Source organism: Falco punctatus (assembly GCF_963210335.1).
Source record: "Falco punctatus genome assembly, chromosome: 9".
Classification (NCBI taxonomy): domain Eukaryota; kingdom Metazoa; phylum Chordata; class Aves; order Falconiformes; family Falconidae; genus Falco; species Falco punctatus.
The window spans coordinates 36,105,876-36,121,044 of record NC_137589.1 but is presented as its reverse complement, the minus strand read 5'-3'; the positions used below and the strand labels follow the sequence as shown (position 1 = coordinate 36,121,044).

Sequence of the window (15,169 nt, the reverse complement as noted above, 5' to 3'; positions counted from 1 at the left end):
CTATTGAGAAAAGTAAGAGAAGCTTTGAATTTGAGAGAAATTGACAGCAATGAAAAGAAAAGTACAATCTCGAAAGATTTCAGAGCTATCACACCTCATTCCCAGGTCCCACCATAAATAAGATAAAGTAATAACTGTAAACACAATATTGTAAATAAAAGTAAAGGAATAGAGGATTACAATCTACCAAAAGCCCAACCCAGATTAGATATTCATTATTATCCACATATTGTAATTCTCCCTCTATTTTCAGGTGAAACTTCCAGAAGCCATTTCATGCGTTATTACACTATCCCAATATCACATTGCCTTGCATATTACTATTTCTTTTCCAAGGTACTGTAATTACAATAAAAAATGCAGTAATGCAGCCATTAGCTACAAACAAAAATATGCAGTATACTCAGTGTTCTTTAAAACTGTACATATAAAACACAACACTGAAATTCAACTCACAGCTGCTTTTATTATTTATTTATTTGTTGTAATTGCTGTTAATTAAGATAGATGTTAACTAGGGGGCACTGTGTACTTGAAGGACTGAGCAGGTTTGCTCCCTCCTTCATGCCTGTGTCTCGCATTCCTTCAGCTCACATCCATCATGAAAGGACTGCCAGGTGAGCTGACTGTCACTTCAGCACAGGCTAATAGATTCTCCAGTGGCTTTTGTTACAGCTCATGTCACGCTATTAAAACTCTGAGCCTTGAAAACGGCACCGCATACATAGCTGAGGCTTGTCAACTCCAGGTAATCAGACGCTGCTTGGTTTCAGAAGCAGATGCAGATGAGACTAGCAATATAAATATGCAAATCACAATGGTCCCTTGTCAGCACCACTGTTCCTACCTCTAATGGCCCTCGTAGAAAGTCTGTTTGCTCAGCTCCTACTTCCAGTGCTACATCGACAGAAGCAAAGGGGCGGCTGGCCATCTGCTGTCGCTCCCGCATAAGTTGCTGATGAGGAAAAAATGATGTTTTAACAAAACATTAAAAAATGCACCAGATATTAGTCTGCCCTACTACACCTCCCATTAAAACATAAGAATGCAAATAGCATGCAAATAAATAGTCATACTTGAAATATTAAAGTGAGAAAGTCATACTAAATTATCATCATCTATATTTACTCGAGAACTGAGCCCGGATCGCTTATGTTGTCTACAAATGGTCTTGCAGTTTGAACTCTTGATGAAATCGCCAAATGAAAGCTTCCCTAACTGACTGTTCACTCTAAATAACTTTGCTATTTGTGCAAGTTGCAAGCAAATATGGGAAACGGTTGGTAAAAATAGTTGAGGTTTAATTCCACTGATAATGCATACATTAGAACACCTGCCAAGAACAAGTCCACTTGGCCTTCCAATTTTCATACTTCACTACTAAGCCAGATGGAGTTAATAGTGTCAGGACTCATAATTTTATGCAGTATCTTTACTGCAGTTACTCATATATGGAGAATGATGTCTCAGGATTGGGAAGCCTGCATCAGTGTATTTGAATACCATCAGCTATGCTCACAGAGCTTGTATAATCCCTTCCAATCATACCAGTGTGCTCACACGTTCCAAGCAAAACCACAAAGCTAACTCATATTTCTTCCTCAATCTGTAATTATGATGCTTATTAAACCATGGTGAATAAAAAAGATGACCAGCACTAGATATTACAGATCTTACTTCACTGGTTCAGTGCAAATAATAAAAGCATTATTAAATATTTAAAGTGACTGAGTTGTGCAATTAAAGTTGTATGCTCCTTCAACTGAGCAGGATGTCACAGCATCTTGAAGAGACAAAATGCTTGTGAAAATGTTTTATTAGAAAAGATCTGAGTTTCATTTTCTTAGCATTTTTCTCCTTATTTTACCTCTGGAATGCTTAAAATGTTAGAAAAAGGTTTTTGAATGTAAATGACACTAGCATTGTGATGTACTGTTTGTAAAAGCCTTTGAAATAATAAAAGGTATGCAAGCAAATATTTGCTGGCAGCTTGCTAATAAACACTTGATTTAAAGTCTGTTACAAATTTTGCAATACTTCTCATACATTTCATCTTGACTTCCATTTTAAGATTGTCTGTAGAAATCTAAAGAAGAGCTCATAACATTAAAAGCAGAAGAGCACGGTAGTCTCCTAACGCATACTCGGTACATTCCTAAGGCCGCCTTGTTATCAGCGTGCACTGCATTTGCCAGTAAGCACCTGCGCAAACGGGCTCCCAGTGTATCATGCCAAGAGACGTCTGTGGGTGAAACTGGATGATTTATATTCAGAATAAATAAAAGCCTAGCGTGAATATCTAAATGGTTAAAAATTATGGGTTTAACTCTTCATTTAAAAATGAAACTGGTGGTCTCTGTATACTGAGTTACATCAGTGCTGATTTTTACAGCCAGAAAGCACTGTGACCCCCCAGCCTTACCAACAACTTGACAAGGCTACAAAAATTTAAAGCACAAAATACTGAGTCACTACATGCTAAAATTACCGTATCTAGCTCTTTTTTTCTTCCTAAAATAACAAAAATTAAAGAAAACAATGTTATTACAGTGGTCCTGCTGTATGGAACTCATTACAGTATTGTAGCTATTGGCAAATTCTTACTTACTCTTTAATGGGAAACCCAACATTGTTTTAAACACACAGAATTGCTTGGGGAAAGTATTTAAATGAACAGAACAACGCTCCAAATGCACAAACAAGAGATTTACTTAACACAGACTATAAAGGAATGTATATTTGATACGCTCTCTGTTTTTTAAAGCCAGCAGTTTTCTTCACCTCTGCTCTTGTTTATCCGTTGGGTGAAACCTTCTCATTCAGTGACACAAGTTTGTCACTGCAATTTTGATACTCTCTCATTTGAGAAGACTGCTACAAAGATTCTTAATTAGCTCTGGAAAGAAGAATAGAAACTCTAAAATGTCCGACTGCCCATGAAGCGCTGCTGAGTTTGGCAGCTAAGCACTTGTACATCAAAGAGAAGTGCTCTATTCAAAATACTGCTTCTTTCTGCTCAGCACTTTAAAGCTCCCTGTAAGGGGCGGAACAGGAAAAACGAGATGCAATGAGGAGAAATACAGGAAGATGTGGTGTTCAAAATCAGTTTTGTGGCTGGAAAAGATCTCTAACTCCTACCATCTGCAACCGCCCGTGTATCAAGACTTGGACAAAGGCAAAGTTTCAGTTACAGAAACTCTTGTGAGTCAGATATGGCAGGGCAGGTGGCATCCAGGTGTGTCACCCTGGGCTTCACTCACACCGTTTTCATGTAGCCCCTATGGGTGGGGGGAAATTCCCACAATTCAGCCATAGGCCAAGAAACAGGGAAAATCTCCGAACATGGACATTATGAGAAGAGGGAAGAAACTCTTCCTTACATTTTTCTTAGCAGTAAAAGAGATTTAAAAAAACACTGATATTTCATCATAGCTGAAGCAGAATAAACATGGGATAGCAGTAAGTGGAACTACACTGGAATTAGTTATATGCTCATATTAAAAAAAAAGGCTTTTACAAATCATATGAACAAAAAAATAAATACATACTTCAGTAATCAGGGATATTGGAGACAAATAATAGATTGATATTATCAACATGTAATATCTGAATATTTTATCACACATTTATTTTATATTTAGAATTAAGCACATGCCTAAATATTCACCAAAAACTACGGGAAATTCAAATCATTACTTTCTCAGCATAAGACTGAGAAATTAAATGAACGTTTATCTGACTGAGCAGACGAATCAATTTCAAGGTTTACCATAATTTTAAATCTCATTAAGTACAAGGGTATTGACAAGATTAATTGTTTAGGCATCTCTATTATTTTGCAGGAATTTCTAAGTATTAATTTATACCCTTATATTAAAGAGTTTTTCTTGTATAGTATTATAATTGCTATCAGTGAAAAACTGTAAGATGTTAAGATACTATAAATTAGTTCAATTTCTCACTCAAGACCTATAGAATTTGAAAACATTTCTTAAAAAAAACATTTTGACATAATTAGTCCCTTGTCATGGAAATATACATTTCACCTGATTCTTCATGGACATGGACACATCTTGGCCAAGATGATGTTAAATTTGTTTTGGCGTGCTAGTTAAATGAGTACCTTTGAATGAGGATCTGCTTCCCCACCTAAAATTATATCACAGGAAAGTATTTGCCTGGGTATACAATTAAATTTTACATTGATCAAAAAAATTCTCATGGGGGATACTTCTCCTCTGATCAGTGCAGTTTGGAGTGAATTAAAATGGTTTATGGCATCTTGTATAAACTTCTATAAGAAAATGTGTTTGTTGCAAAGTTCTTATATAAGTAGAAATGTTTCACTAGTTTTTCATTTGGTTGATAATATTTAGCCTTAATTTCAAAATATTTTAACACCCATATTGTAATCATGTACAATAAAGCACTCAATGCAAAGTACATATTACAATGATTTAATATTAACAGAATACAATATTTCAGCAATTCAAGGCTGACATGTTTCAAATCTTTTCTATTTTAGGAAATGTTACCATTTTACTTCTTTTTCCTGCTTAGAAGACTTCTTTTCTTTTTTCTTCTCTTTTTTTTTTTTTTTTTTTTTTTTTTTTAATAACTTGGTCTCTCATGTGGAATAGGATAGTGTTTTAAACTTTTTCTATGCTCTTCTCTTCACCTTTCAGCATAACTGTCCTAGAAAAGCCATAATTGAAGAAAACCCAATAACATACATGCCATGTTAGGAACTAGGACAGGTGTACTTCCTCTTTGCTATACACTAACAGACATTCTTGAGGGACTGATAGATTAGGATCACTGAAAAGGATGAGAACATTTTACTGCCATAATAGGATTAAAAAAATATTCTTTCAAAGATCTTTCTGCTGCTGCTTGGTATTTTTATGGGCTAGCTTAGCCCACTGGCAAACAAGGTATGTGTTAGAGTGTGCCATAAAGCGTGCACATCCAACTTCATGGGGCAGCTTGACAGCTTGAGTAGGGATAAGGGGTGGCAAACACTTGTAAAAATGTTGGGAAGACTTCTGATTGCCAGACCAAAAATGTTTTCGTTTTGGCTGTTAGAGCCAGGCAGTCGTAGTACACTATTTCAGAAATAAGGAAGGATATGGTAGTTGAAAGGGTACCTATTATTTTAACAACAGCAACAACTGTCTGGGTTTTCTTCTTTCACATCTTAGATTCCTTTTTTCTTTTTTTTTTTTCTTTTTTTTTTTTTTTTTTGGGGGGGGGGTGGGTGGGTGTTTGTTTGGGGGTTGTTTAATTTTTTTTTGTTATTTTTTCATAGATCACATCACTATCAACACTGTACCAGGACATTCATGAACTTGTCAAGGTGAGTGTTCAAAACCATGAAGAATGCTAATTCTTTAATCTCTCTGGCAAGTGCTCTCCAGTCCAGTGCTGCACTACCTCCTAGTGACAAAGATTTTCCAAACGTCTAATCTGAAATTCCTATTCTGTTTATTCATCACCCGGCTCTGACTTGTCTAAAATTACAACTCAGTCTCCTCCTTTCTCTCTTCTGTGCTGTCAACTGCTGATGTGAGTAACACCAAAAGGCTACAACAAAACAATTAACAATGCCACACATGAAATCTGAGTTTTATAGGGAAAGTGTTTGCAATGGTGAAAAATGTCAAAACCTCATGGAGAGTTGCATTGCCTAATTTCTGATCACACTGCAACTGTCAAACTCCAAGGGTTAAAAGAATTAAAGTGTATGCAAATGGCCAGCCCTGCAAAAACAGAGTCTCTATAAGCAGAGCAGTTCAGTCATTTATTGCATATTCTTGAGGTTTCTTATTGCCATATCTAATCAACAGAAGGAACTTAAATGGGTTTAAATGACTACACAGATCTGAGTGGACCACAGGCACTTCAGTTAGAAACACAATTTAATTCCCTTAAAAAAAATCTTAAATTCTCATTGTCAAACTGAATTATACATAGTGATAGTTCAATGAAGCTCTAATTATTAGCTTTAGCTTGCACGAGACAAAGATTGCCTTGTCTGTAACGTTCCTTGTTGTAACTCTTGGTGTTACAAATCTCTTTAAATTAAATTAGCTATTTACATAGCTGGAAAGGAAAGCTGTTTTTCATTTACATGTTGAATAACCTATTTGACTTGGCTAATTTCCAAATCAGCTGATTTCACTGGAAAGGCAGATCATAGTCATTAAACTGTTCTGTTGATTTGTAGGTGAAATACGCTCACCACTCCATGATTGCAGGAGATATAGTGACTGTAAGAGGTGGACAAAAGCTGGCTTAGGAAACCAAGCAGCAGGAATAACCATACTTATGACAGTAGTCTGATAATCAGGATTCATTTATTCTCTCCATCATGAACTTCCTAAATAATCCTGGTCATTTGCTTTCCCTGTGCCTCATTTCCCACTCTGTTAAGTGGAAACTGCCCTGATGCAAGAGTGCATTCAGGTAGACAATGAGATATTACAATGATGGACATAGTATAACATGCTATGTGCACTGCAAAACAGACTTTACAGAAACTTCCTAAGGTATCAGGACCTATTTCATGCCACTTTCTCTAAAATTGCCTGAAGAAAAAGTGCTCTTAGTCGTGTGCAAGGTCTGTCATGGGAAAAAATGAGAGGAGTTATACTTCTTGTCCTAGCTTTACACTGAATAAAATGAAGGGTTATTTAAACTAGACACAGTCCAGCAAACAACAGCTAAGACATACTTAAAATACAGTGTACACATCCCAAAAAATAACAGTTCCAAAAGGTCAAGTTTTTATGTATCCCTTTTGGAAACCAAATACCAGTCGTCTGCAATTTTACTTGAACAAATCAAAAATGAGAAAAAAAGATGAGCCCTGAAAAGGTCATTTTGTTGCTAGATCCAAGGAACAGACATTTAATGTATTACACATTAGCAAGCAAAGAGCGAGATGTGAATCTACTGTGACTTCAGGTTCTGGACCTTTTTGATTCTGGTCTCTAAATTTTGATTCCCATCTCTAAAACACTCAGAGTATGAAAAGCTGCTTATTACAATGGAAATGGCATATGGTTTAGGCTTGTTTGACAGTAATATATGGATCTTCATGTTACAATAAAGTTGTGATCAATCCTTCAGAATTTTTCCCTGGAGATTAATTTAGCATAGGAAGATTTTTTGGTGCTAAGAATCAATAATAAGCTCAAATTTCAATTCACTGCTTTCGAATTTAAGAACGCCTAAACAAGATCAAATCCTATTATCTCTTTCCTTTATATCACTATGAATCTACGTTGCACATTTACACTGCTCTGTAACCATAGATATTTCCTCTTGAGGTACTTCAGTCTTTCTGTAGGCCTTGCTAAATGCAGAATTGCACTCTTCTTCCTAATCAAGTGGGTTTAAAAAATCCTTTCAGCAAATTGTTGATTATTTGGCTGTTAGCGAGCAGAGCCATTTTCAATTTACAGAAAATTTCTAAAAATGTTTGTTCTGTAAACTAATTCTATGTACAGAGAACAAGAGAGCCCGAACCACTAACTATATATGTTAAAATATTTCTACATAAGGCATTCTATGGTGTTTGCCCAAGGACAGATATTTATAAATGAATATACTAAAATATGTGTTAAAATTAAATATTTCAGAATATAAAAGAGAGATTCAAGTATCATATTATGCAAACTGTTCCTTGTAACTCTTGCATTTACAGTGGTGGTCACATAAATAATGCTTTTCAAAATGTGTTCTAACGAATTGCTAATACTGATAGCGTAGTATTTTAAACGTAAGTGCCAACTTTATAAATGGAATACACACAGTATGAAACTACCTTACCTTAACAAAATCTCAGTGCATCCTATTGATATTATTAAGCTACTGCTTTTGAAATGAGGCATCATGGATATTAACCGTTATTATCACAATTGTTAAAAACGGCTTTAATTACTTACCTTTGACAACAGATGTCAAACTGATAATTCCCAGCTCTGAAATAAAGTTTTAGGCTGCTCCTATAGCAATTCAGATTGCTTTAAAGATAGTAAATATGGTCTAATAAAAGAAACTGGGTAAAAGTGGTACCTCATGAGATACCTTTTTCCCCCCCTTGTGCATTGGTCCTACACAAAGGCATGTTGCAGAGTGATTATGATCCTTCTAGCAGATGTGTAAGTTTCTTAAAAAGGCCCCAGTGATGGAGGTTCCACAGTCACCCCAGAAGTCCAGAGTGCCTGATGATCCCCATGCTGGAAAGGTCTTTTCTAAAATCTAAATTAAATCTTCATGCTGACATTTAGAGCCAATTGCTTCTTGTCATGTCTCCAGAGGAGAGCATTCCCTGCCTAAGAAAAAAAAAAAAAAAAAAAAAAAAAGCCACGAAAACTTCTCCTTTACAGGAGTTCTTTATAAATTTGAAGTTTCCCTTTAACCTTCGCAACTGCAAACACAGGTATGTAAGATTATCTTGCCACTCCTGCCCCCATTTTCAGTGCTCCCCTCTGTGCTGTCCAAGTGCCAGACACCTGTCAAAAAGTGGGACCCTAGACCTCACATGGCACAATACAAAGGATCACTTTGCAGGCCTTACAGAACCTTTTGTTGAGAATGTTATGCCAGCATCTTTGCTACAAAAGAAGCATGGTGGCGTAGTCACTTCTGATTCATGATCATCCCACCTCATTTTTTCAGTGTTCTTACCAAGCTCATTGCCCATTTACCCCTACCTGTTTTTTTTTGCAGGTGGCTACTTCTTTCTCAGTGCAGAATTGTATATTTTCCAATTACGGAATTGTGGAATTGCAGCTTTTTAACCCATTATTTCAGACTCCCCATCTTCTTTTGTACAGATTATAATTCTGCCCTATAATACGTTTCCAGTCTCTCTTACTTCAGTGACAGTTACACATGCGATAGACACAGTCCATCTCAACAACAAAATCAGATCCCAGCAGAAGCCCACTCGATATACCTTTCCCTTTTCACAATGAATGACTTATAACTACTCCAAGAATACAGTTTTACATTAACTTCCATCCTTACCTAAAGGTCTTTTAGTCTGTTGTACCAAAAAATCAGTTTATCTTGACATGATTTAGACACGAATAAGTAACATTGAGTGCCATTCACATCCTCACTTTCTTCTAAATTATTAGAGATGTAAAAAATTACTTATTCCAGTACTTTCCCAAGAATTAATGATAAATTGTCTGGTGTCTAATTGCCCAACCCTTCCTTTTCCCCATTTTTTTTCTGAGATAGGAATTAGTTGTCCCTTTCTTGACCCTCACCTGTCCTAGCTGAAGTCTCAGAACCCTTACAGGTGCTGGGATCACATACATGTTTAGCCAGTTCTCTAAATGTTCTAGAATAAGTTTAATCAGTTTATCCAATCTGAAAATATTGGACAAGTATTTTATAGCACATCTTTCTACATTACTGCTTAATATCATATCCCTTTTACACTGTAGGTAGTAACAGACTTTTAAAGAGGCCTTAATTAAAGCACTTTTTAAAACAGACTTTTCCTAGCACAAAGTCAGAAAGATGGGGCGTCCTATTACTTTAAAGAGATGTTCAAGTGCAGGACAAGTAGATTCTAATTTGCAGATAATGTCAATACATTTTTTAAACTGCCAGACAACAAAAAGGGTAGGCACTGGATTTGTTTCCTGTGTGAACTGATGTGAAAACATACAGTCCAAATTATGAAGACTGAATTGAAGCTGTGCTAATTTAGAAAAAGTTGAAGTTTCTGAAACATACCTGGACCCTAGTGACTTCAGATGATCAAAATCTGAATTTTTTTTTTTTTTTTTCAGATAACATTGAATACCAGGTTTATATTTATTTTTGTTCCCTATTTTCTTCCTACTTCTTTTTTTTTTTTTTTTTTTAATAAATGCTATCATATAAAGTAAAAAATTATGAAAGGAGAGAAATAAAAACCACTGAACATGAAAACTGGTCTGTAGTCAGTTTCCCTTTATTATTACCTCTAATTCTGTAAAAGCATCTATTATTTGAGATTACTGGTACACTGATAAAGTGACAATGTAAATGAAACCTTTTAAGTGCAGTATCATTGCCAGTTATGCAACTGGTCTAAAGTGGTACTTTTAAGCTTCTTAAAGCAAAAATGACATTACCATTAAGGAAGGTAAACTGGTGATGCACCATGACTAACTGATGCCTTTAAATGCTTTCAAGCTTTAACTCTTAAAGTATTAAGCAAAACAACAATAATTTTCCTTGCCTTGTAAAGGGGACCAAAAAGGGCTAGATTTTCCAGTAGTCCTGCCTGTGTTGGGATGGAAATTCCCTGGTTTACATGGATCCTCAGTGTAAGGAGCTGAATAGCTTTGCTATTGCAAGCTGAACGAGCACACCACACTACCTTGTGCTACTATGTTGGGCGAGGAAAGCTCTTCTAAACAATGCTTACAAAAGTTGAGCCTGTGTTACTTGACTACCTCCCTTCCTTTTCATTAAAAAGGCTCACTACTCTGCCACTGATAGCCTTTGTAGTTCAATCGCCCCATCCAGGAGAAGCTCTAAACCCCAGTATCAAACGATTAGTAAAACCATAGTTTTAAGTTATGGCTAGGATCAGGAACTGGGGGGGGGGGGGGGGGCGGGAAAAAGTCTGGTCACTCCGAATGTACAGAAAATCCTTGTACCAAATCCTGTCCACCTAGCATTTTCAGCAAGAAGGGGGTAAGCTAATCAACATAAAACTAGGATACTGATCTAAAACAGGGGTGCTTGTCCAAAGAAATATTCCAAACTTCACAGATTTGCACACCATCCCTAGTACATTCAGGTCAGCAAGAATTTGGCATACTCTGCTAGAGGGAATGGCATGTGGCCCCAGCCAACTCGTTTTGTGCAGGCAAGCAAACAGCTTTGCAACAGATGCAGTTCTGTTATCCAGCCAGAGTAATAATGTATATTAAAGCAGCTCTTCTTTGTTCATGTTGTTTCTAAGTTTGAAACAACTGTTTCAGCAGATGTGAGATGTTACACCTTTTAATGGTGGTGGCCCAAGAATACTTAATAAATTGATTGCAAAGCTTTCTGCTCCTGCCATAGAACTAAGAAAGCAAGGACACTGACCATCCCTTACCTTTGAAAGAAAATAAGAAACCAAGGCAGTTTGCTCTGAGTTCAAGTATCTTGAACAGGAAAGTATGAATAACAAGAAACTGCTAAGATAAGGAAGTCTGAAGCTTGTAATATTTTAATGGAGAATTATTTTGAGTTGAACCGCTACCTAGCAAGCTACAGCTACTGAAGGGACTAGAACCTGTCTAATCTCCTAAAATGTTTAAGCTACATCAGAATTTCAGAAATAGAGGGCTTTCAAGCATTAAATACCCTAATCCTACAGTCTAACATTCAGTTCTGAAATAAGAAGCACAACACTAATTCCAAGAGACTATCCTAGCAGTATCTGTAGCAGCAGAAGTTGGGTTGTTATCCTCTTTATCTTGATAACAATTTTGTGCACAATCCAGGTGCCAACAAGGCAGTGCAGCTTTCCCAGCAGCGTTCCTACAAGGGGTTGCACCAGTCTGTGTGTGGACGTACTCTACATATTTGAAAAAAATACTGTGAAGAAGCTAATCCCTCACTGCTGCCACACTGAGACTTTCAATACAGAAGTGACAGAGAGTGTAAATCAAAGTGCTCTGGCATTTTGAGCTCCAGTCAGACTGTTTCAAGAGAGAAGTGGGACGATTTAGAGTTCATCAATTCTATCACATCGAATTAGCCTCCATCACTGGCTTGGCTCGACAGCTTTCATCTACTTTAATTTACAACAGAAAGGACAGCCAAGTACAGCATTGTGGCAATGACATAGTCAAAGGGAAGCACAGCACTTCTGCTTCACAACAATGGCAGGCTTGGGGACAGCTGCTTCTGCTGGGTCAACATCTCCAGCCACTTTAGGTTCTTGCATTTGTTTTGCTCTGACACCCCTCATCCTCATTTAAGGTAGCAATGTGCTAAACATCTTCTTAGCAGCCCTGTGGTCACTGTCTTTCTATGAACACCTTTCTGTATACATCTACCTTACAGAGTGATCTACTTTTGCAGTTAAATCCTTAAAAACGAGCACACTACCGGAATGCTATTGTAACTGTATGTGCTTAGGACATCAGTTAGCTATTTTAAAGGAAAATCACTATCAGTAAATTGTTAGAATTTGCCTTCCAAATGTCAGACTTTAAATTTGAATTTGCCATGGTTATTTGAAGGCACTGACAGAGCAATAATTTAAATCACAGCGAAACACAGAAAAGAAGCATTGGAGAACCTTACACAGGTATCACTTTACAAATTATTTTATATTTAGAATTCACCCCTTTGCTACGGATGTGATCACAAGCCCTGTGCATCATTTAAATTACAGTTCAGAGACTTAGATGGATTCAAACGGAAAATGGGCCCTGTGTTAGCCCTCTCCATGGTAGCACAGTGGTGAATTAGCCCAACAGGGATGAAAAGCCAGCTTTACTATTTCTGCCACAATAAATACTAAGAAATAAACCGACAGAACAAAAGGCTCTTTTCCACATAGCATCCAGCTTCCTTCTTCTCCTAAAGAAAAGATTTATTGATACAGGAAAATGAAAATAGGCATTTAAAAATGTATGTATTGCAATGATTGTGTCACCAGAATAAGCAGGCTTCCAAAAGAGTATTTCCATACTCTCCCATCACAGTTACTGTGCATATTGGCATTATGTCTGTATCTTTTTTGCCTGTTTTTGTCTAATGTGGCCCATTTCCAAATTAAATACTGCAAGGTTTAGGCAAGTCAAGGTCATCTCTCCCATTCCTTTACTTCTTCCCCAAGCTTCACTTTGCTGGTAGGACTTTAAGTAGTGAAATACTAATAGACTTTTTTATGGCAATGGTACAGTTGTTTTAATAATTGTACCAGATCAGAATGCTTAGAGACAAATAAATTATCAGAATTTCTGACTGCTAATTTTTAAAGACCCTCATGTGATTTTAGGAGTGATAAATACTAAGCAAAAACTTTGAGACAGTATTGTCTTTTACCTGGAATCTTAATTGGTTCCTTCTTTTTATATACAGTCTTATACAGTTTGTATAAAGAGCAAATAAATACAACAAAATGTATTCATGGCTCTCCTCTTACAAAACTGAAAACATAAGACAGTGTTATATTTTTCCACGATATGGCCCTTTCCACACAGGAATCTTTTACCTGCATTAGAGAGTGCCATAAATTTTTCAAGAATGTTGACTTGTTTTCTGTTATTTGTTCCAGCTGGAGACATATTGGTTTAAAATGTCAGGGAACCTTCTATGTGTTAATGGATTTTTATATGGGCATCTGCTAAATGCTTTCAAATTTAGAACACCATACTGTATGAGACAGCTGGAATTTCATTAATTGAAATTTATTTACCACAAAAAAAAAAACCCAAAACCAACAAAAAACATCAACACCCATAATTGGGAGACAAAAGAAAACAAAGATATGATCTATGACTCAAAGGTGCCACACATATCAATGTTTTTCCTCAACAGACCTCTATTTATCACAAGGCATGCAAAGGAAGGACTCCCCCACAGGGGCTTCTTAAAAAAAGCGTGACAGCTACGATTTGGCTAATCAATTTTCCCTACTTATTTGGAGTTAAGTATTCTAGTACTTAATGCTCAAACCCTTCAACATAAGTTTTTATTCTCTTACTTGGGGCTATGGTGTTTGCTTGATTATTAACATGGAAAAAGTTATTTCTTGATTACATGAACTATTGTTATTTAAATAGATGTATATTTAAAAACACACACGAATTAAGGATGATACCTCTGCAAAGATACATTTACATTCTTTATATCATCTAAGTGAGGACCAACAAAACTTCTGCCTTTGTATCTGGGAAAGGATCAGTCTCAACATTAGACCTCGCCCAGGTTCAATATGCCACAGGGCAGCAGGTGAGCAGCACGCTGCAGAGCGGGCAGTTCCTCTCTGCGAAGCAAAGATCAGGCTCCTGCCAGTAAAGCTGAGCTGAGTGACCACAGATATGTGAAGTGCAAGAGCAGTGGTGTGGTGTGATGATCTGAAAGGATTCTCTGATCCTTCCATGCCACAAAGGTGTGGAATAAATACAGAAGTTGTTAAAGGTACTACAGAAAAAACTTCTGGATAATGCCTCCCCTTCAGCTTCCCTGCATTGGTGGAGAACTCTTTCTCCATTGGTGCTCAATGTTTTTGACAGTGCTCAAGACAAACTCTTTAAGATTTGGCACTAGAAATTGAGTACATTGGTCCTGATGGCCTCAGCTACTGCCATTAGGAGATGAGAAAGATGCTTTTCCTCACCTGGTTAGACCGAATCCTGTAATACGGGGTGGGGGAAGGGGGTTGCAGCTTCCTGTCCACTGGGAGACCTTGCTTTGGTTGCTCAGTGCAACTGTTCGTTATGCCCCAAGTGCAGGCGGAGTGCCGTGTGGAGTCTGGAAAGCCCAGTTTGGAATCAGAGACCAGAAATCAACACAGGCACCTTGGTGTTGTTAGGACACAGACCTGAAGAACTAACATCAGCTGTGATTTTCCGTATGTGCAACCTTAACCCTTGGATTAGGAGAAATTAACATGAAAATCTAGCAGCAGAGAGATACACGTCGATGACCGGCAAAGGAGGACTGAACAGTCACACTCAGTGGATTATTAAACTCAGCATTACTGAATTAAGAATGTACACAGCCACAGGGTACTCTTAACTATATTACGTCCTTTATGTCCTATACGGCCATTTTTGAGTGTCACTATGTAGGAGTGAGTTACACCTGGGTAACTAGCTCCAAAGAGGACCTGACAAATAATTTGGTTATATTTGGCAAATTTTTTTTGAAACTTATACATGGTTTAAAATGAAAATAATTATATTGTCCCCACAGGTTATTACTTTAACTTCTTATGAATATTCCAATGAAGTAGGAAGTTTAAATATTTTTGTTTTCCAACTACATATATATATACATATATATTTAGGAAGAAGTTACAATTGCCAATATCTGTGATTTAACAATCATCCACCATAACAATCATACTAACATCCACCCTATATAAGTACTCCAAATTATCTGTTTAACATCTTCTCCTTTTCCCATGCTCCAGCACAAAAGG

At 36.9% G+C, this 15,169-nt stretch overlaps 1 protein-coding gene across 5 annotated transcripts in view; it reads right to left on the bottom strand.

Moving 5' to 3' along the window:
- ATRNL1 (attractin like 1) overlaps positions 1–15,169 on the bottom strand; it is a 570,901-nt gene that overhangs the window by 175,618 nt on the left and 380,114 nt on the right. For 4 of the 5 annotated variants that reach the window (XR_013930596.1, XR_013930597.1, XM_080403249.1 and 1 more), the window contains exon 27: positions 848–955. The exons of the other annotated variant lie outside the window; for it this stretch is intronic. Coding sequence is in view for 2 of the 4 variants with exons in the window: in XM_080403249.1 (XP_080259375.1) it covers positions 848–955 (108 nt within the window). In the remaining 2 variants the exon portion in view is untranslated. The remainder of the gene's footprint in view (positions 1–847; positions 956–15,169) is intronic. 5 annotated transcript variants of the gene reach the window in all.